The sequence below is a fragment of the Microcaecilia unicolor genome, chromosome 3, assembly GCF_901765095.1.
Source record: "Microcaecilia unicolor chromosome 3, aMicUni1.1, whole genome shotgun sequence".
Lineage (NCBI taxonomy): Eukaryota > Metazoa > Chordata > Amphibia > Gymnophiona > Siphonopidae > Microcaecilia > Microcaecilia unicolor.
Genome location: NC_044033.1, coordinates 385618467 through 385640483, shown reverse-complemented (window position 1 = coordinate 385640483; position 22017 = coordinate 385618467). Strand labels below are relative to the sequence as shown.

General features: G+C 49.1%; 1 protein-coding gene across 4 annotated transcripts in view; it reads left to right on the top strand.

Annotated features, from left to right (window-relative positions):
* Positions 1-22017, top strand: part of PBK (PDZ binding kinase) — a 103442-nt gene that overhangs the window by 46748 nt on the left and 34677 nt on the right. For all 4 annotated transcript variants that reach the window (XM_030195546.1, XM_030195544.1, XM_030195547.1 and 1 more), the window contains exon 5: positions 15636-15805. In XM_030195546.1, coding sequence (XP_030051406.1) covers positions 15636-15805 — 170 coding nt within the window. The remainder of the gene's footprint in view (positions 1-15635; positions 15806-22017) is intronic.

Below are 22017 nucleotides of genomic sequence, written 5' to 3'. Positions count from 1 at the left end.
TGGCACCTGCACCGGGCCCACAGACTTTTCCGATGGAAGCTCTCGATGAGCATCTCCGGGCCATTCTTCCAGAGCTTCTGGAAGGGTTGCTTGCGCCTCCCGTACCGACTATAGAGGAGGTGTCTGGGCCATCACCTGTGGGGAGGTCCCCGTCCTCGGTACCACTTGCCACCTGGGTCAACTTTCCTTCAATGTCGGTGGAGGAAGCTTCACCGGAGTCAAGGCAAGGGTCGACTTCTCGACGTCCCCCACAAAGTCGTCGATCCTCGAGGTCAAGGCAGGCTCAGGTTCGGACTGCTCTTAGGGAGCTTCTGTACGATACCGAAGAGGAGCGCTCATGGAAAGAAAGGGAAGACCCCAGGTACTTTTCGGAGAAAGACTCCTGTGGGCTTCCCTCTGTTCCTACTCCGATTGAAGTAAGGAGGTCTCCACCTGAGAGTCTTACTTTTTCATCCTTTGTGAGGGAAATGTCTAAGGACATTCAATTCCCTTGGAGGATGTGGATGAGCCCAGGGCTGAGATGCTCGAGGTCCTGGATTATCCTCCACCTGCTGAGGTTGCAACGCCCCCCCCCCCCCCCGCACAATACAGTCAGGGAAGTGCTGATGCGGAATTGGTCTTTCCCTCTGACTAATCCAGTGGTCCCCAAGAAGTCCGAGTCCCAGTACAGAGTCCATGGAGAGCCTGTAATGGTGAAGGCCCAACTTCCTCACAATTCCATGGTGGTGGACTCTGTTCTCCGAGGACAAGCAGGCTGCTTGTTCTCACTGATGGGTTGACGTCCTCGGCAGCCCCCTCCATCGGAAAGTTTACTAGCAAAGGCCTTTGCTAGTCCTCACGCGCCCATGCGCACCGCGCATGCGCGGCCGTCTTCCCGCCCGAAACCGGCTCGAGCCGGCCAGTCTTCTTTCGTCCGCGCTCGGTACGGTCGTGTTACGCCGTTCGTGCCCCAGAGAGTCGACCTCGCGCGTCCTTTTCGACGTGTTTTTTGCTGTTTTTTCCTTGAAAAAGTTCGGGAAGCGCTCCGGTAGTGTTCCGGAAGACCCTTTTGGGTTTTCTGCCCTTCCCGTATTTCTCAGTTTTTGCCCCGTAAGTTTTCTTTCGTTGTCGGGGTAGGCCTCTTTTGGCCTCGGTCGAGATTTTTCTCCCTCTAAATTTTGGTGCTTCAATTTTCGCCATTTCGGCTTTTGATTTCGCCGGCGTGATTTTTCCGCCCATGACATCGAAGCCTTCCAGCGGCTTCAAGAAGTGCACCCAGTGCGCCCGGGTAATCTCGCTCACTGATAGGCACTCTGCGTGTCTTCAGTGTCTAGGGGCCCAGCACCGCCCTCAGAACTGCAGTCTGTGTTCCCTGTTACAAAGGCGGACTCAGGTAGCGAGATTAGCCCAGTGGAACGTTTTGTTCTCGGGCTCTTCGTCGGCATCGGCACCGGAGGCATCGAGTGCATCGACGTCGTCAGCGTCCGGACCATCTTCCTTGGCTGCCGCTCCATCGACTGCATCGAGGCATCGAACCTCTGCATCGGCGCCGAGGCATCGGGCGACTGTATCGACGTCGGTGGTACCGAGACTTCGTCTGCTGATGTCGTCGGACGGAGGTGCATCGTCAGGAGTGCAGGTGAGGGCTGTCCATTCCCCTGCTGGTGGCGGTGAGCCTTCGGGTGGGTCTCCTCCTACCCTGAGGGCTCCTGCGGTACAGCCCCCCCGGGATCGACCCTCTTCGGTCTCGGCCCCGAGGAAGCGACGGATGGATTCTACGTCGTCCTCGTCGGTGCCGGGGAGCTCCGGTGACATGCTTCGGAAGAAGCCGAAGAAGCATCGACACCGGTCTCCTCCCCATGTCGGCACCGAGAGCTCTGGGTCGCCGAGGGATTCGGCACCCAGCAGGCATCGGCACCGAGAGGACCGCTCACCCTCTGTTCAGGAGGTGTCGATGCGCTCCACTCTGGACAGCCCGGAACAGCCTCCTCGCCCGGAACAGGTTCTGACGTCGACGCCTGCATCGACCTCTCAGCCTTTTTCTGCAGCCGCTCTAAACGAGAGCCTCCGGGCCGTTCTCCCAGAGATTCTGGGAGAGCTGTTGCGCCCTACCCCTCCGGTACCGGCGGTGCTTGCGCCTCCGGTACCGTCGAGCGTGGCGCCGGCTGGCCCTTCGCCCAGGTTGAGGTCCCCGACGTCGGTACCGCGTGCGGTGCCGACAGCGGCCACCTCCCAGGAAGGCTCCCCGACTACGTCGGTGGAGGGAGCTTCGCCGATGCGGGCGAGGGAGTCTACCTCTCGACGCCCCCACCGTGGACGGGGTTCCACCGAGTCGAGTAGGGCGAGGTTGCAGACGCAGGTTCGTGAACTTGTGTCTGACACCGAGGGTGAGGCCTCGTGGGAGGAAGAGGAAGACCCCAGATATTTCTCTGACGAGGAGTCTGAGGGTCTTCCCTCTGATCCCACTCCCTCTCCTGAGAGACAGCTTTCTCCTCCCGAGAGTCTGTCTTTTGCTTCCTTTGTCCGGGAGATGTCTACGGCCATCCCCTTCCCGGTGGTTGTGGAGGACGAGCCCAGGGCTGAAATGTTTGAGCTCCTGGACTATCCTTCTCCACCTAAGGAAGCGTCCACTGTTCCCTTGCACCATGTCCTAAAAAAGACATTGCTTGCGAACTGGACCAAGCCACTAAGTAATCCCCACATTCCCAAGAAGATTGAGTCCCAGTACCGGATCCATGGGGACCCAGAGCTGATGCGCACTCAGTTGCCTCATGACTCTGGAGTTGTGGATCTGGCCCTAAAGAAGGCTAAGAGTTCTAGGGAGCATGCTTCGGCGCCCCCGGGCAAAGACCCTAGAACCTTAGACTCCTTTGGGAGGAAGGCCTACCATTCTTCTATGCTCGTGGCCAAGATCCAGTCTTACCAGCTCTACACGAGCATACACATGCGGAACAATGTGCGGCAGTTGGCGGGCTTGGTTGATGCTCTTCCCCCTGAGCAAGCCAAGCCTTTTCAGGAGGTGGTCAGGCAGCTGAAGGCGTGCAGAAAATTCCTGGCCAGAGGAGTTTATGACACTTTTGATGTTGCGTCCAGGGCCGCTGCTCAAGGTGTGGTGATGCGCAGGCTCTCATGGCTGCGTGCCGCCGACCTGGAGAATAGACTCCAGCAGCGGATTGCGGACTCGCCTTGCCGTGCGGACAACATTTTTGGAGAAAAAGTCGAGCAGGTGGTAGAGTCTCTCCACCAGCGGGACACCGCATTCGACAAGTTCTCCCGCCGGCAGCCTTCAGCCTCTACCTCTACAGGTAGACGATTTTTCGGGGGAAGGAAGACTGGTCCCTATGCTTCTGGTAAGCGTAGGTACAATCCTCCTTCCCGACAGCCTGAGGCCCAGGCTAAGCCCCAGCGCGCTCGCTCTCGTCAGCAGCGTGCGCCTCAGCAAGGCCCCGCGGCTCCCCAGCAAAAGCAAGGGGCGAGCTTTTGACTGGCTCCAGCAGAGCATAGCCGACATCCAAGTGTCAGTGCCGGGCGACCTGCCGGTCGGGGGAAGGTTGAAAGCTTTTCACCAAAGGTGGCCTCTCATAACCTCCGATCAGTGGGTTCTCCAAATAGTCTGGCAGGGATACACCCTCAATTTGGCCTCAAAACCTCCAAATTGTCCACCGGGAGCTCAGTCTTACAGCTTCCAGCACAAGCAGGTACTTGCAGAGGAACTCTCCGCCCTTCTCAGCGCCAATGCGGTCGAGCCCGTGCCATCCGGGCAAGAAGGGCTGGGATTCTATTCCAGGTACTTCCTTGTGGAAAAGAAAACAGGGGGGATGCGTCCCATCCTAGACCTAAGGGCCCTGAACAAATATCTCGTAAAAGAAAAGTTCAGGATGCTTTCCCTGGGCACCCTTCTCCCCATGATTCAGCAAAACGATTGGCTATGCTCTCTGGACTTGAAGGATGCCTACACACACATCCCGATACTGCCAGCTCACAGACAGTATCTGCGATTTCAGTTGGGCACACGCCACTTCCAGTACTGTGTGCTACCCTTTGGGCTCACCTCTGCGCCCAGGGTGTTCACAAAGTGCCTAGCTGTGGTAGCAGCGGCACTTCGCAGGCTGGGGGTGCACGTGTTCCCATATCTCGACGATTGGCTGGTGAAGAACACATCCGAGGCAGGAGCCCTGCAGTCCATGCAGATGACTATTCGCCTCCTGGAGCTACTGGGGTTTGTGATAAATTACCCAAAGTCCCATCTTCTCCCAGTGCAGAAACTCGAATTCATAGGAGCCCTGCTGGATTCTCGGACAGCTCGCGCCTATCTTCCAGAGGCGAGAGCCAACAACTTGTTGTCCCTCGTCTCGCGGGTGCGTGCGTCCCAGCAGATCACAGCTCGGCAGATGTTGAGATTGCTGGGCCACATGGCCTCCACAGTTCATGTGACTCCCATGGCCCGCCTCCACATGAGATCTGCTCAATGGACCCTAGCCTCCCAGTGGTATCAGGCCGCTGGGGGTCTAGAGGACGTGATCCACCTGTCCACGAGTTTTCTCAAATCCCTGTATTGGTGGACGATTTGCTCCAGTTTGACTCTGGGACGTCCCTTCCAAATTCCTCAGCCACAAAAAGTGCTGACCACGGATGCGTCTCTCCTGGGATGGGGAGCTCATGTCGATGGGCTTCACACCCAAGGAAGTTGGTCCCTCCAAGAACGCGATCTACAGATCAATCTTCTGGAGTTGCGAGCGATCTGGAACGCTCTGAAGGCTTTCAGAGATCGGCTGTCCCACCAAATTATCCAAATTCAGACAGACAACCAGGTTGCCATGTACTATGTCAACAAGCAGGGGGGCACCGGATCTCGCCCCCTGTGTCAGGAAGCCGTCAGCATGTGGCTCTGGGCCCGCCGTCTCGGCATGGTGCTCCAAGCCACATATCTGGCAGGCGTAAACAACAGTCTGGCCGACAGACTGAACCGGATTATGCAACCTCACGAGTGGTCGCTCAACTCCAGAGTGGTGCGCCAGATCTTCCAAGCGTGGGGCACCCCCTTGGTGGATCTCTTCGCATCTCGAGTGAACCACAAAGTCCCTCAGTTCTGTTCCAGGCTTCAGGCCCCCGGCAGACTAGCATCGGATGCCTTCCTCCTGGATTGGGGGGAGGGCCTGCTGTATGCTTATCCTCCCATCCCTCTGGTGGGGAGGACTTTGTTGAAACTCAAGCAAGACCGAGGCACCATGATTCTGATTGCTCCTTTTTGGCCGTGTCAGATCTGGTTCCCCCTTCTTCTGGAGTTATCCTCCGAAGAACCGTGGAGATTGGAGTGTTTTCCGACCCTCATCACACAGGACGAGGGGGCGCTTCTGCATCCCAACCTCCAGTCTCTGGCTCTCACGGCCTGGATGTTGAGGGCGTAGACTTTGCCTCTTTGGGTCTGTCAGAGGGTGTCTCCTGTATCTTGCTTGCTTCCAGGAAAGACTCCACTAAGAGAAGTTACTTCTTCCATTGGAGGAGGTTTGCCGTCTGGTGTGACAGCAAGGCCCTAGATCCTCGCTCTTGTCCTACACAGACCCTGCTTGAATACCTTCTGCACTTGTCTGAGTCTGGTCTCAAGACCAACTCTGTAAGGGTTCACCTTAGTGCAATCAGTGCATACCATTACCGTGTGGAAGGTAAGCCGATCTCAGGACAGCCTTTAGTTGTTCGCTTCATGAGAGGTTTGCTTTTGTCAAAGCCCCCTGTCAAGCCTCCTACAGTGTCATGGGATCTCAATGTCGTTCTCACCCAGCTGATGAAACCTCCTTTTGAGCCACTGAATTCCTGCCATCTGAAGTACTTGACCTGGAAGGTCATTTTCTTGGTGGCAGTTACTTCAGCTCGTAGAGTCAGTGAGCTTCAGGCCCTGGTAGCCCAGGCCCCTTACACCAAATTTCATCATAACAGAGTAGTCCTCCGCACTCACCCTAAGTTCTTGCCAAAGGTCGTGTCGGAGTTCCATCTGAACCAGTCAATTGCCTTGCCAACATTCTTTCCCCGTCCTCATTCCTGCCCTGCTGAACGTCAGCTGCACACATTGGACTGCAAGAGAGCATTGGCCTTCTACCTGGAGCGGACACAGCCCCACAGACAGTCCGCCCAATTGTTTGTTTCTTTTGATCCCAATAGGAGGGGAGTGGCTGTAGGGAAACGCACCATATCCAATTGGCTAGCAGATTGCATTTCCTTCACTTACGCCCAGGCTGGGCTGGCTCTTGAGGGTCATGTCACGGCTCATAATGTTAGAGCCATGGCAGCGTCGGTAGCCCACTTGAAGTCAGCCACTATTGAAGAGATTTGCAAAGCTGCGACGTGGTCATCTGTCCACACATTCACATCTCATTACTGCCTGCAGCAGGATACCCGACGCGACAGTCGGTTCGGGCAGTCAGTTCTTCAGAACCTGTTTGGGCTTTAGGATCCAACTCCACCCCCCGAGGGCCCTGTTTGTTCTGTTCCAGGCTGCACTCTCAGTTAGTTGGTAAATTTTTTAGGTCAATCTCAGTTATGTCCTCGCCGTTGCGAGGCCCAATTGACCATGGTTGTTGTTTTGAGTGAGCCTGGGGGCTAGGGATACCCCATCAGTGAGAACAAGCAGCCTGCTTGTCCTCGGAGAAAGCGAATGCTACATACCTGTAGAAGGTATTCTCCGAGGACAGCAGGCTGATTGTTCTCACAAACCCGCCCGCCTCCCCTTTGGAGTTGAGTCTTCCCTTGAAGTGTATTGTCTTGCTACATACTGGACTGGCCGGCTCGAGCCGGTTTCGGGCGGGAAGACGGCCGCGCATGGGCGCGCGAGGACTAGCAAAGGCCTTTGCTAGTAAACTTTCCGATGGAGGGGGCTGCCGAGGACGTCAACCCATCAGTGAGAACAATCAGCCTGCTGTCCTCGGAGAATACCTTCTACAGGTATGTAGCATTCGCTCTCTCAGAAGAGCCAAGAGTACTAGAGACTATGCCTCAGTGCCCCCAGGCAGAGAGTCTAGGACCTTGGATTCTTTTGGGAGGCGTGCGTATCAATGCTCGCCGCCAAGATCCAAACATACCAGCTCTATACAAGCATTCACTTACGGAACTTGGTGAGGCAACTGTCTAGTTTAGTTGAAGCACTTCCTCCGGTGCTTGCTGAACCTTTTCACCAGGTGGTCAGGCAGCAGAAGGCGTGTCGTAAATTCCTGGCCAGGGGTTCTTATGACACTTGATGTAGCATCCCGAGTAGCTGCTCAAGGTATCGTGATGCGCAGACTCTCATGGCTGCGTGTTTCGGACCTGGATCAGAAGACCCAGCAGCGGATGTTCCTTGTCGGGGGGATAATCTTTTTGGTGAACGAGTAGAGGATATGGTGGATCAGCTCAAAAAGCATCATGATGCCATGGATTCTCTCTCCCGCCGGACGTCTTCTGCTACTGCCTCCACTTCTAGGAGGTTTTTTGGAGGGAAGAAGAGTGCCCCCTATTCCTATGACAGGCGTAGGTACACTCCTACTTCTCGACAGCCGGTTCAGGCTCAGCCATAGCATGGGTGTTCTCGTCAACGCCGTGCGCCTAAGGCCCCTAGGGCTCCCCAGCAAAAGCAAGAGACGGGCTTTTGACTGGCTCCAGAACAGCATAGCCGCAGTAACAGCGTCTGTGCCGGATGGATTGCCTTTCGGGGGGGGGGGCTGATATTTTTTCACCAAAGGTGGCCTCTTATAACCTCCGACAGGTGGGTTCTTCAAATTGTCCGGTTAGGATACACTCTCAATCTGATATCCAAGCCTTCAAATTGCCCACCGGGAGCTCAGTCCTTCAGCTCCCAGCACAAGCAGGTACTTGCAGAGGAACTCTCCGCTCTTTTAAAGGCCAATGCGGTCGAACCCATTCCACCAGGGGAAGAAGGGCTTGGATTCTATTCCAGGTACTTCCTTGTGTCAAAGAAAACAGGGGGGATGCGTCCCATCCTAGACCTCAGGGCCCTGAACAGATTCCTAGTCCAAGAAAGGTTCAGGATGGTTTCCCTAGGCACCCTTCTTCCCATGATTCAGGAAAACGATTGGCTATGCTCTCTGGACTTAAAGGATGCCTATACCCACATCTCGATACTCCCAGCTCACAGGAAGTATCTTCGATTTCGATTGGGAACTCACATTTTCAGTACTGTGTACTGCCCTTTGGCCTCTAATCTGCGCCAAGGGGTTTTCACAAAGTGGCAGTTGTCGCAGCATCGCTACGCAGACTGGGAGTGCATGTGTTTCCTTATCTCGACAATTGGCTGGTGAAGAGCACCTCGGAGGCAGGAGCTTTATGGTCCATGCCGATGACTATTCGATTTTTAGAGCTAATAGGGTTTGTAATAAATTATCCCAAGTCCCATCTTGTTCCAGTGCAGAGATTGGAGTTCATTTGGAGTTCTGTTGGACACACGGACAGCTCGAGCTTATCTCCCCCAGGTAAGGGCAGACAATCTCCTGGCTCTAGTGTCCTTGGCTCGAGCGTCTCAACCGATCACAGCTCTGCAGGTGTTGAGACTTTTAGGACACATGGCTTCCACAGTTCATGTGACTCCCATGGCACCCCTACATATGAGATCAGCTCAATGGACTCTAGCTTCCTAGTGGTGTCAGGCCACAAGGGATCGAGAGGATGTGATCCATCTCTCCACCGAGTTTTGCAGTTCCCTTCAGTGGTGGACCATTCGATCCAATTTGACCTTGGGATGTCCATTCCAAATTCCTCAGCCACAAAAAGTGCTGACTACGGATGCATCCCTCCTGGGGTGGGGAGCTCATGTAGATGGACTTCACACTCAGGGAGTCTGGTCCTCCCAGGAGAGGGGTCTTCAGATCAACTTCCTGGAATTATGAGCGATCTGGAACGTTCTCAAGGCTTTCAGAGATCAGCTGTCCAACCAGATCATCCTAATTCAGACAGACAATCAGGTTGCTATGTATTACACCAACAAGCAGGGGGGGCACCAGATCTCGCTCTCTGTGTCAGGAAGCCATCAGGATGTGGCTTTGGGCCCACCAACACAGTATGTTTCTCCAAGCCACATACTGAAAAATGTTATGGTCTGGCCGACAGGTTGAGCAGGATAATGCAACCTCACGAGTGGTCTCTGTACATGGATGTTGTCCGCAAGATCTTCTGAGTGTGGGGCACCCCCTCGGTGGATCTTTATGCCACTCAGATCAATCACAAGGTTCCTCAGTTCTGTTCAAGACTTCAGGTCCACGACTTCAGGTCCATCGGATGCCTTTCTCCTTCATTGGGGGACAGGCACATAAGCACTGCCACGCTGGGAAAAGACCAAAGGTCCATCAAGCCCAGCACTCTGTCTCCGACAGCGGCCAATCCAGGCCCCAAGAACCTGGCAAAAACCCAAAATTTAATAACGATCAATGGACTTTTCCTTCAGGAATCTGTCCAGACCCCCTTTAAACTCAGCAAGGCAAGCTGCTGTCACTACCTTCTCCGGCAATGAGTTCCAGAGTCTAACTACGCGCTGAGTAAAGAAAAGCTTTCTCCGATTTGTTTTAACCTATCACATTCTAATTCATATCGGCCTTCTGTATGCGTATCCTCCCATACCTCTAGTAGGGAAAAATCTGCTGAAACTCGGGCAATACCGGGGACCCATGATTCTGATTGCACCTTTTTGGCCCCGTCAGATCTGGTTCCCTTTTCTTCTGGAGTTGTCCTCCAAAGAACCATGGAGATTGGAGTGTTTTCCGACCCTCATCACTCAGAACGAGGGGTCACTTCTTCATCCCAGCCTCCAGTCTCTGGCTGTCACGGCCTGGATGTTGAGAACTTAGAAGTTGCCGCCTCTTTAGGCCTTTCAGAGGGTGTCTCCCGAGTCTTGCTTGCTTCCAGGAAAGATTCCACGAAGAAGTGTTATTCTTTTAAATGGAGGAGGTTTGCCGTCTGGTGTGACAGCAAGGCCCTAGATCCCTTTTACTTGTCCTACACGGACCCTGCTTGAATACCTTCTACACTTATCGGAGTCTGGTCTTAAGACCAACTCAGTAAGGGTTCATCTTAGTGCAATTAGTGCTTATCATCGGCCTGTAGAGGGTCAGCCTATCTCTGGACAGCCTTTAGTTGTTCGCTTCATGAGAGGATTGTTTTTCTCAAAGCCCCCTGTCAAATCTCCACCAGTGTCATGGGATCTCAATGTCGTTCTCACCCAGCTGATTACAGCTCCTTTTGAGCCACTGAATTCCTGCCATCTGAAGTACTTGACCTGAAAGGTCATTTTCTTGGTGGTTGTTACTTCAGCTCATAGAGTCAGTGAGCTTCAAGCCCTGGTAGTGCATGCTCCTTATATTAAATTTCCATCATAACAGAGTAGTCCTCCGCACTCACCCTAAGTTCTAGCCGAAGGTGGTGTTGGAGTTCCATCTGAACCAGTCAATTGTCTTGCCAACATTTTTTCCCCGTCCACATACCCACCCTGGTGAAGACAAGTTGCACACCTTGGACTGAAAGAGAGCATTGGCCTTTTATGTGGAGCGGACTAAGCCCTACAGACAGTCCGCCCAGTTTCTTTCTTTCGATCCCAAAAGGAGGGGAGTCGCCATCGGAAAGCGCACCATCTCCAGTTGGCTAGCAGATTGCATTTCCTTCACTTATGCCCAAGCTGGCTTGACTCTAGAGGGCCACGTCACGGCTCACAATGTCAGAGCCATGGCTCCATCAGTGGCTCACTTGAAGTCAGCTTCTATTGAAGAGATTTGCAAGGCTGCGATGTGGTCATCAGTCCACACATTCACATCTCATTGCTGCCTCCAGCAGGACACCCGACGCGACAGTCGGTTTGGGCAGTCGGTGCTGCAGAATCTGTTTGGGGTTTAGAATCCAACTCCACCCTCCTAGGCCCATTTTTGTTGTGTTCCAGGCTGCACTCTCACTTGTGTTTCTTTTCAGGTCAATCTATGTTACGTCCTCGCCGTTGTGAGTCCCAATTGACCAATGCTTCTTGTTTTGAGTGAGCCTGGGGGCTAGGGATATCCCACATGTAAGAATATGAGCTTGCTTGTCCTCGGAGAAAATGAAGATACATACCTGTAGCAGGTATTCTCCGAGGACAGCAGGCTCAATATTCTTACAACCCTCCCTCCTCCCCGTTGGAGTTGTTCCATCTATTTGTTTTGCTTTTTATTTCGTCGCCCACGCATGCGCGGTGGGTTGACCCGCGCGGCGGAACGTTCGCAAAGTTTTTTCATTAGCTTTGAAGTTTTCATCCTTCTCCTGGGCCATCGCGGACGACGACCCACATGTAAGAATATTGAGCCTGCTGTCCTTGGAGAATACCTGCTATAGGTATGTATCTTCATTTTCTCCTGCCCGTGCGGTCTCCATAGCAAAAATGGCTGCCAAGACTTCTAGTGGCAGTCTTGCAAGATTGCCGCTGGAGGTCATGGCAGCTCTTTTGTAATTGGAGCTAGCATGGGCAAGACTCTCTCCTGAGGTCACTGGGCAGGAGCAATTGAGCATCACTTCTGTTGTTGGATGTGGGTGGAGATTTGGGGTGGGGTCAAAGGAGTGTCTAGGGGTATTTGATAGGGTCTACCATTGGCTCACAGGCCTTGATTGAAGAATACTGATCTATATCATCCTCGAGGTGGACAAGCACCACTTATTATCACAGAGGTTTTGTTCCCCTTGTCAAGTCAACCAAAGCAAACTATGTCACTACCATTAAACCTTACCAGTGAGAATCAGAGAGCAATTAAAGCAGTCTTTTACTTTTTGACAATACTTTACATTATTTACAAGGCCCATGGGCCAGTAATGACACCTAGTGATTTCTATGACATCCCCCTTTGTCAAACCATGTATTTTTATTGTTTGTTTGTTTTTTTTTGCTATCATTGCAAGATGTCCTCCAGCAAGTAGTAGTAGCCTGCCTATGTTCAAACCCACTGCATATCCCAGCTTTTCAGCATGAGCACAGCAAGCAGCAGATTCACCTGCCATAGTCTGCTTCTTTGCCCTGCATCAGTTGCTTGCCTGCACAGTAACAGTGCACATCCCTGTATGTTCTCCGCTGTGGCCTACCAAGCTACTGCAAAACTTGTTACAACATTTTTTCCCTCCAGCCTTCTACCTACTTTCAGTATCCTTCTCCCAACTTATCTGGATGAGCCTTAACTGTCACACTATGGGGAAGGAGAGTAGGGGAGGACCAATTAAATCCCAACAGACCAAAAAACAGTGGTGGTGATAAAATTTTTAAAACCCAATAAAATTCAAAGAACCCCCCCCCCCCAACAAAACAAAAATAGATTGCCTGATTCCATTGCAAACTTTTTTTTGTGTATGTAATACATGGAAATGTTGCCAGACTCCGTAGCATTCCAAACCATCTCATCCTCACCTTCACCATAGCCCTAATAAATATGGGAGCAGCACAGCACACCTTGGACTGCAAGCAAGCCTTAACCTATCTGGAGCAGATTAAATCCCATAGACATTCCACCCGGCTTTTTGTTTCTTTTTAACCCAAACTGGTTGACAGCAGCTATCGGTAAACTCACTTTATCCAATTGGCTAGCATACTGCATCTCCTTCACTTATTGATTCTGGAGGGATAATGTCATGGCTCACAATGTCGGAGTCATGGCAGTGTTGGTAGTCAGCTTGAGGTCAGCCTCCATTGAGGAGATTCACAGAACTGTAATGTGGTCTTCATGCCACACATTTACATCTCATTACTGCCTTGAACATAATACCTGGTGCGACAGCCAGTTTGGTCAGACAGATCTGCAGAGTTTGTTTGGAGTCTAGAATCTAATTCCACCCTCCTAGGCCCATTTGGTTTTGTTTTAGGCTGCACCTTCACAATAGGAAACTTCGAAAAAAAATTGCGTTGGAGGCAAAAACACATAGTAAAAATCTTTTTAGGTATATTAAAAGCAGGAAGCCGGCAAAAGAATCAGTTGGACCGCTAGATGACCAAGGAGTAAAAGGGGCGATCAGGGAAGACAAAGCCGTAGTGGAGAGATTAAATGAATTCTTTGCTTCGGTCTTCACCGAGGTAGATTTGGGTGGGATACCGGTGCCGGAAATGGTATTCGAAGCTGACTAGTCGGAGAAACTTAATGAATTCTCTGTAAACCTGGAGGATGTAATGGGGCAGTTCTACAAACTGAAGAGTAGCAAATCTCCTGGACCGGTTGGTATTCATCCCAGAGTACTGATAGAACTGAAAAATGAGCTTGCGGAGCTATTGTTAGAAATATGTAATTTATCCTTAAAATCGAGTGTGGTACCAGAAGATTGGAGGGTGGCCAATGTAATGCCGATTGTTAAAAAAGGTTCCAGAGGAGGTCCGGGAAATTATAGACCGGTGAGCTTGCGGGCAAAATGGTAGAGACTATTAAGAACAAAATTTCAGAGCATATTCAAAAGCATGGATTAATGAGACAAAGTCAACATGGATTTAGTGAAGGGAAATCTTGCCTCACCAATCTACTACATTTCTTTGAAGGGGTGAACAAACATGTGGATAAAGGGGAGCCAGTTGATACTGTGTATCTGGATTTTCAGAAGGCGTTTGACAAAGTACCTCATGAAAGACTCCAGAGGAAATTGGAGAGTCATGGGATAGGAGGTAGTGTTCTATTGTGGATTAAAAACTGGTTAAAAGATAGAAAACCGAGAGTAGGGTTAAATGGTCAGTATTCTCAATGGAGAAGGTTAGTTAGTGCCAGTGGGGTTCCCCAGGGGTATGTGCTGGGACCGCTGCTTTTTAACATATTTATAAATGACCTAGAGATAGGAGTAACTAGTGAGGTAATTAAATTTGCTGATGACACAAAGTTATTCAAAGTGGTTAAATTGCGGGAGGATTGTGAAAAATTACAAGAGGACCTTACGAGACTGGGAGACTGGGCGTCTAGATGGCAGATGACGTTTAATGTGAGTAAGTGCAAAGTGATGCATGTGGGAAAGAGGAACCCGAATTATAGCTACGTCATGCAAGGTTCCACGTTAGGAGTCACGGACCAAGAAAGGGATCTAAGTGTTGTCGTTGATGATACGTTGAAACCTTCTGCTCAGTGTGCTGCTGCGGCTAAGAAAGCAAATAGAATGTTAGGTATTATTAGGAAAGGAATGGAAAACAAAAATGAGGATGTTATAATGTCTTTGTATCGCTATTTCTGGGATAAGCAGTATAAAATGTTTTGCACATTTTGGGGATCTTGCCGGGTATTTGTGACCTGGATTGGTCACTGTTGGAAACAGGATGCTGGGCTCGATGGACCTTTGGTCTTTCCCAGTATGGCAATACTTATGTACTTTAGTTCTTTAGAGTTATTGGTTCTGATTGGCCTTGCCATTGCAAGTCCCTGTTGACCATTGTTTGCAGTAAGCCTGTTAGCTAGGGATTCCCATCTGTGGTAATCTTCTGTCCGGTTTTTCCTCTGAGAAAGCAGAGTTAATCACCTGTAGCAGATGTTCTCCGTGGACATCAGGTTACAGATTATCAAATCCCTTCCACCTCCCAATGGAATTGGATTGCCTATGCTTTTTTATCCAATTGCGAATCCCGCGCAAGTCAGCAAGGCTTGAAGGCGTGCACACACATGCGTGATTGGGCCTGACAAAAGCTTCATGAATCTTCTGAATGCTGGGAAACATCTGTGTCAGGACTCCGTCAATGGCACCCACCTGTGGTAATCTGTGTCCTGCTGTCCTTGGAGAACATCTGCTACAGGTAAGTAATTTGCTTTATGATCCCTATCTGCCTCCTGCTCCAAAACTAGGCTTGCTGAGTGATGTTGAGAATCCCAACATCACTTATTGGGTTACCTTTTTGTTTTAGTATTTTGTTTTGGCTTCCATAGTGCAAGGCACTATCATGCCATACAATTCAAATCACCAGTTGGGCCCAGGTAGCAGGAGAAGGCAGATGTAGCATGAAGTGCTTCCACCATTGTCATCCTGCATATGTAAGATGCCCATGTAGGGAGGGAATCAGTTGGAATGAGACCTGCACCCTGCGGTCCACCATTGCCTCCTGATTTCCCATGAAGCCATAGAAATCTATGGCGAGGCCTGGATTTGCAGCCTTGGAATCAAAGAAGACTAGAAGTCCTTTCTTTTCCAAATCTACATTGTAATAACGCGATAGAATGCCACATGTGAAGGGCAATTCTATAAACTAGGCTTTCACATTTACACACACACGTTATTGTGCATAAATGTTTAGAATAATGACATGTACATATACTTATGTAAATGCCAGTATTCTACCTAAGCACTATTTTGAAAGTACCCGCTCAACTTACGTGGTGTGTATTTGCATAGGGACGAAGCAGAGGCAGGGCTCCCACTTATTCATGACCTGCTATATTTAAGCACCTGCACTTAAACCAGCTCTAGGGCTGGTTTTAGGTGCGGGTGCCTAGATGTTAGGTGTGCCAATACCGGGTTACACTAGTAATGGAACCTAGGTTCTGTTATAGAATAAGCTCCTACCACATTGCCTTGGAGCACCTAAATGAAGGTGTCCAGTTACAGAATTGCCCTATAATGACCTTTTTTGTCTCTCTTATTCTGTCATGCTTTTATGAATGCTAATGTATCCCCTTCTCTAAATATTCAGTCCCAATCAATATATTTATCTCTTATTTTACAAGGATATCGTGCATTCACCAAAGCTAAGGATGGTAGTATGTGTCTTGCTATGGAGTACGGGGGTGATAAATCACTCAATGATCTTATAGAGTTAAAACATGAAAAGGGAGAAGGATCTTTTCCAGCTGCAACTATCCTGAAAGTTGCCTTGCATATGGCGAGAGGCTTAAAGGTATTGTATAAAACCTGATAATTTTATTAGTACATAACTTGTGTTGATTCAGCTCCTTTGTGTATTAGTTATAAATTAGCTTTACATATCATTGTTTTATACTTTATACTATTCAGTTCTTTCAGGATTGGATCATAGCTAAACAGCCGATTTCCTTCTTAGGGTGGCTGATAGATGAAGTGGCTCTCCTCTCTGTTGTTCTTGGCTTCTTCCTGCTGGTTCGGCGGCCATAGTTTAAAAAAAAAAACCCACCTCAGCTGTCCTGCTGGCATGTCAGAGAAGCTGCATCGTTGTGCGGTCTGTCAGCACCATGGAGTTGGAAGCAGTGGGTGCTCTAAGTTTTGTACTGTAGTAGAGGGAGCGTCTGATCCAGGTCCCTCTGTCGCGGTTTTGCCATCCTCAGAGGGGTTTGATGCGGCGCTACACAGTGAAGCATCGGCGGTTCCAGTTTTGGCGGGAACCGCCGCCATTTTGTCCTCATCGGCTGGCTGTTCCCTTTCTCGCGCCCCTTCTGTGCAGGCTCAGTCCGGAGGACTTTCTCTGTTGCCATCAACTTCTGAGGGAGGTTTTCCTTCACAGTTTGTGATGCAGATGTACAAAGCTTTTTTGCTGCATAAGGCCAATCCTCTTTCCATTTTCACACGGGTTCTGGGGCAGAATCGGGTGGTTGCCTCCAAAAGACCTAGAAGGTCCTTGGTCTCAGAGGAAGCATTGGACTCCGATCCAGACCAGGACATGCCCGGTCTTATAGATCTGGAATCCTTTCAAGGGGATGCTTTAGAGGAGGACGACTCAGTTAGTGGCTGAAATGGATTCCCATGTTGCCGGGGAGAGAGAGCGCACAGACTTGGACAGAGGAGAGGCGGATCGGGCAGACCCAGGATCATCATCTTTCGGATTTTAAACTAATCGCACAAGGTACTTACCGTATTTTTCGGACTATAAGACGCACCTAGGTTTTAGAGGAGGGAAATAGGAAAAAAAAAATTTTTCCTTTTTCCCTCCTCTAAAACCTAGGTGCTCCGGTGCGTCTTGTCCGAGTTCGGGATCGCCCTCCCGTACTTACGTCACGCGATGTTCCCTGGTGGTCTAGTGACGTCGGGGCAGGAAAGAGCCCCCTCTTTCCTGCCCAGCGCGCTGCTCTCCGTCCTCCTGAATGCTGCCTGACGGTCTTGGCGAGATTCAAAATGGCCGCCGAGAATTGAAGATCCCGAACTCGCTACCTTCGGACTATAAGACGCACCCCCTATTTTCCTCCCAAATTTTTGGGGAAAAAAGTGCGTCTTATAGTCCGAAAAATACGTTATATTACAAGCCCTTCGTGCAGGAAAACAGTTGGATTATCAAGGTAAACGAGTACTTTGTTTTCAGGACTATTCAGCTACAGTGGCCGCAGCGAGAAAGACCTTCGCCTATCTGTGCACCAGGCTGTTTGGGTTGAAATATAGATTTAGCCTGCTCTACCCAGCTAAGCTCAAATTGATTGATAACGGACAAGCAGTATTCTTTGAGCGGGTGGAGGAGGCAAATTTATACGTGGACAAAATGCTGGCGCAGGGGCCGGATGATTGAGGACTGGCTGGCTAACAAATAAAAGTCCATTTGCCTATTTAAAACAGCTAGAAGCTGTTAACTGTTGCAAAATGATTACAGTTGTAAAATGTTAACTGTTGGAGTGTGAGAAAACCAGCGCCATGAGGGGCTATTCTAGATAATGAGAATTGCAAGAAACTTGGAAGCTACAGAAGAATGTTGGACTTTTGATTGGGACTGAACTGTCAAATCCAAAGGCTGGTGAGATCCATACCTAAATCATAGGGGGACAGCGGATGAGTCAAATAGGGCGCTCTTGCCTCGGTAAAACAGGAAGTAATGCCTAGAGGCAGGCGACAGAGAAGAGTGGGAGGAAGGTGGGGGGAGGGGGTGGGATGGGGGAGGAGAGGGAAGGGTTGAGAAGGAGAGGGGGGTGGATAGATGGGGAGGGGGGGAGGAATCGTGAGCACCAATCGTAAATGCTGGGTACCCTTTGAATTAAAACCTGGAAGGAGGCAGACCCTACAGATGGCTTACAATAAGGAGGGTTTTACTCGGGGGGTGGAGGCTGGGACACCCGCTGGGTATGAAGATATAATTTTTTTTTTTTTTTTTTTTTTTTTTAATTTATATTTATTAACTTTTTCCATTATATTACAAGACATTTCTTGTTCAGGTATAGTATACAGTAATTAAAAAGAAAAAACATGAAAGTAAACCTTCACTAAGGAAAATTTATACTCAAGTCCATAAATGTGATCCAAGATTTCAGGAAAATTACGGAGACAAAGTATAAGGAATTAATAAAGATTATACAGAAGCTGCTAAGAAGAGCACAAATATTATTAACGTTTTTCCATTTTCACTGAGGTTATAAGCGAAGACACATGCGACGGCTGTGTAAATACATATTTTCTTTCTTTAAACCTTATTATGCACTTGCAGGGGTACCTTAAAAAAAAAGTACCCCCCAAGTGCAACACCTCAGGCCTAAGAAGTAAGAATTGTTTCCTTCGTCGGCGAGTCTCCTTAGAGACATCAGGAAAAAGTAAAACTTTTAAACCCAAAAAGGGTTTATCTTTATTACGGAAAAACAAACGAAAGAGCAAATTCTTATCTGGTAATAATACCACTGTGGCGACTAGCGTGGCCGCAGTCGCCAATTCAGTATCAGAAGTTTCAAGTAACAAGGAAATATCAATCGGGGCTTCAGGTACCGGGGTTCCTTTCCCAGGAATGTAGTAAACCATAGACATTGGAGGCAGATTCTGTTCCGGAATTAATAAATTTTCACGCATATAGCGTTTCAACATATCTATTGGAGTTACATTCTGAAGTCGAGGAAAATTAGTAAATCTAAGATTATGATTTTTAGTGTAATTTTCAAAAATTTCCATTTTGTCTCTAAGACTAGTCAAGTCTTTCACCATAATAGGTTGTAAGGTTTCAATCTTCAGAAGTCTCTGATCCAGGTTAACTATTTTACCATTTAAGTCTTTAATCTGTTGATCTTGTACACCTAAGTTACTTTCCAAAGATTTCACTTTAGGTTGAAGGTCATTGATCTGCTTAAGAAAAACTTGACCAAGATTGGAAACCAAGTCCCACAAAGCCTCTAGTGTAACATCTTTAGGTTTAGTCATAAACTCTACTGGTAATTCAAACCTCACAGGCAGATCAGCGTCCTCACTTCGCCCCTCAGCTTTTCTCCCCTCAGTTTGCAACGATTCCACGGGCAAACTGATCTCCAGTCCCTCCTCGGTCGCAAAAGAGGCTTCGATTCGGCGTTTTTCTTCTGGGCCCCTAACCTCAATGGGAGTAGACCCTGTCGAATCCAGAAAGAAGGAACTGGCGCCAATCGGCTGGGGAGGAGGTGTGCGTTCAGCGGGGCTAAGAGTAACTTCAAGTCCAGAGAGCGCCATGAAGATATAATTTTACACCAACAATCAGGAATACATGAGCCTAGAATTGGGTAAGGAGTGACATGAGTGCATTACAGATAATCACATGGAATGTGGGGGGTGTACATTCCTCGGTTAAACGGCAAAAGATTTGGAAGCCCTGAATGATAGGAAAGTCTCTATAGCGTTTTTGCAAGAGACGCATCTCAAAAGGGAAGAACATGCCAAATTAAAGAGATGGTGGGTGGGGGAGTGGATTGATGCCCCAACACAGGAGAAGAAGGAAGGAGTAATCACACTAATTAGGAAAGGACTCAACGTGGAGATAAAAAGGATACTAGCCGACTCAGGAGGGAGGTATGTTCTGGCCTCAGTGGTATTAGAGCGCAGCCCAATGTTGTTATGCAATATCTATGCACCAAATAAATATGACAAGCAATTCTACCATCAAGTTATAAAGAAGATTCAGATGCTAGGAGATATACCAATCTTGATGGGAGGAGATATGAATGAAGTGCTAGACCCAGAATTGGACAGGTCTAAACCGACCGGTAGGGATCTGGCTTGCACAGAAAGGGGAGTGGCTAGGCTATGTACCGCTTTTGAATTAGTGGACATATGGAGAACACTACATCCAGTAGAGAAAGATTACACACACTTATCTAGGGCCCACTCGATAATGTCACGAATAGATTATATATTATCTTCCCCTGGGTTATTGACAAAGGTGGAGGAGGCTCAAATAGGGCCAATTATGATCTCGGACCATGCTTGGGTGAGAGTTCAGTTGAGGTGGGGGGAGGGGGGACCTGCGTTCGGCTCTTGGCGATTCCCAGTCTTCTTGTATCGGGATAGTCAATTCCTGCCCTATTTGATAGAGAGGTGGCATGCTTACCAAGAAAATAATGAACAACATAGGGAAGACCCAACTCTTTTCTGGGAGTCGGCAAAGGCAGTCCTTAGGGGAGATGTTATATCATATGTAGCATTTAAAAGGAAGGTTAGAGATGGAGAGGTGGTAAGGCTTGAGAAACAAGTGTCACTGCTTAGAAGGCAATATGGACAAGGCCACTCGTTAAATATAAAAGCGAAATTGCTCGAAGAGCAGCAAGCCCTCAGTGAACTTCTACAGGAGCAAACACAGAAATCCACTCTGTACTACAGATACCAGCTATATAGATTTGCAAATAAAAGTGGGAGGTTGCTGACTAGGTTAGTCAACCAGACAACTGGTGCTAAAAAAATCTTAACAATGTTGGATGAGAATGGAGCACAGAAGCATACTGATCGGGAGATTAATGTAATCTTAGTGGAGTTCTTTAAAAAGTTATACTCACGGCAGGAAGACCTGGTGATGCCCAGTGAGGCCTACTTAACTAGTATTGACCTGCCGCAAGTATCAAAGGGAGACCTAGAAGTCTTGAATGCCCCAGTGACGGTCAAGGAGGTAGAATGGGTGATTAAGCAAAGCAAGTTGAACAAAGCGCCAGGGCCGGATGGGTTGCGATCTGAATTTTATAAGCTCTTGGGTGCAGAAATTAGCCCGGTGCTGACGCTGGTGTTTAATGACTCCTTGCATCAAGGAGGTCTGCCAGCACACCTGAATAGGGCCCAAATCAGTGTTACCAAAGCCGGGAAAACCGAGAGATTGTCCTGATTCTTATACACCTATTAAATGTGGAAACCAAACTGCTGGCCAAAATATTGGCCAATAGACTGTCCAGAGTTCTCCCGGCTTTGGTACTGGAACCACAGGTCGGCTTCACCTGTGGAAGAGTGGTTGCAAAAAACATGAGACGTATATGGGCAGCACTGGAAAGGGTAAAGATGGAGCAATCCCCAGCTTTGTTAATAAGCTTTGATGCCGAAAAGGCTTTCGACAGAGTGGGGTGGGATTTCCTATTTGGAGTTTTGAAGGCTTATGGTATCAATGGGCGGTTCACTAGGGCAGTAGAGGTGTTATACACTGAACCTAAAGCACAAGTGTATGCTAATGGATAATTATCAGAATGGTTCCCGATTCAGAGAGGGACGAGACAGGGGTGCCCTTTGTCACCACTCCTATTTATCTTGACCCTGGATCCCCTATTAAGGGAGATACAGGGCAATTCCGATATTCAAGGGGTCCAATATAGGGAAGTTACTTTTAAGACTGCAGCATTTGCAGATGATCTACTGGTGCTGTTAACAGATCCCTGTCGGTCGCTCCCGCATTTGATGGAAAGTTTACAGGAATATGGGGACTACTCCGGCTTTAAACTAAATCTTTTAAAATCTGAAGCATTAGCTAGTACAGATGAACTTAAACGTGAATGGGGCACTGGCTTCCCACTTCGGTGGGTGCCTGGGGTGTTCCGCTGTCTAGGGACTAACTTAGTGATGGACACAGGGCGACTCTATGATCTTAATGTGATACAGCTATTGCAGGATACAAAAGACCAGCTCTCCAAATGGTCCTCTTTACCGTTGTCTCTAATGGGCAGAATACATATATATTGAATGATAATTTTTCCCAGATGGCTCTATATATTGCAAACCATCCCGATCAGGCTCTTGTGGAAGGACTTAGACAAGTTAAGGAGGTTGGTGGTGACCTTCTGTTGGGCGGGGAAGAAACCAAAGTTGAAGTGGCAACATCTAGTGGGAGCTCAGAAACAAGGGGGTATGGGACTATCAGACATGCAGCAATATAACAAAGCGTGCCTGTTGCGGCACCTGAGGGACTGGTATTTCAAGCGGACGAGTCGGAGAAACTTACTGACTTCACGGTAAACCTGG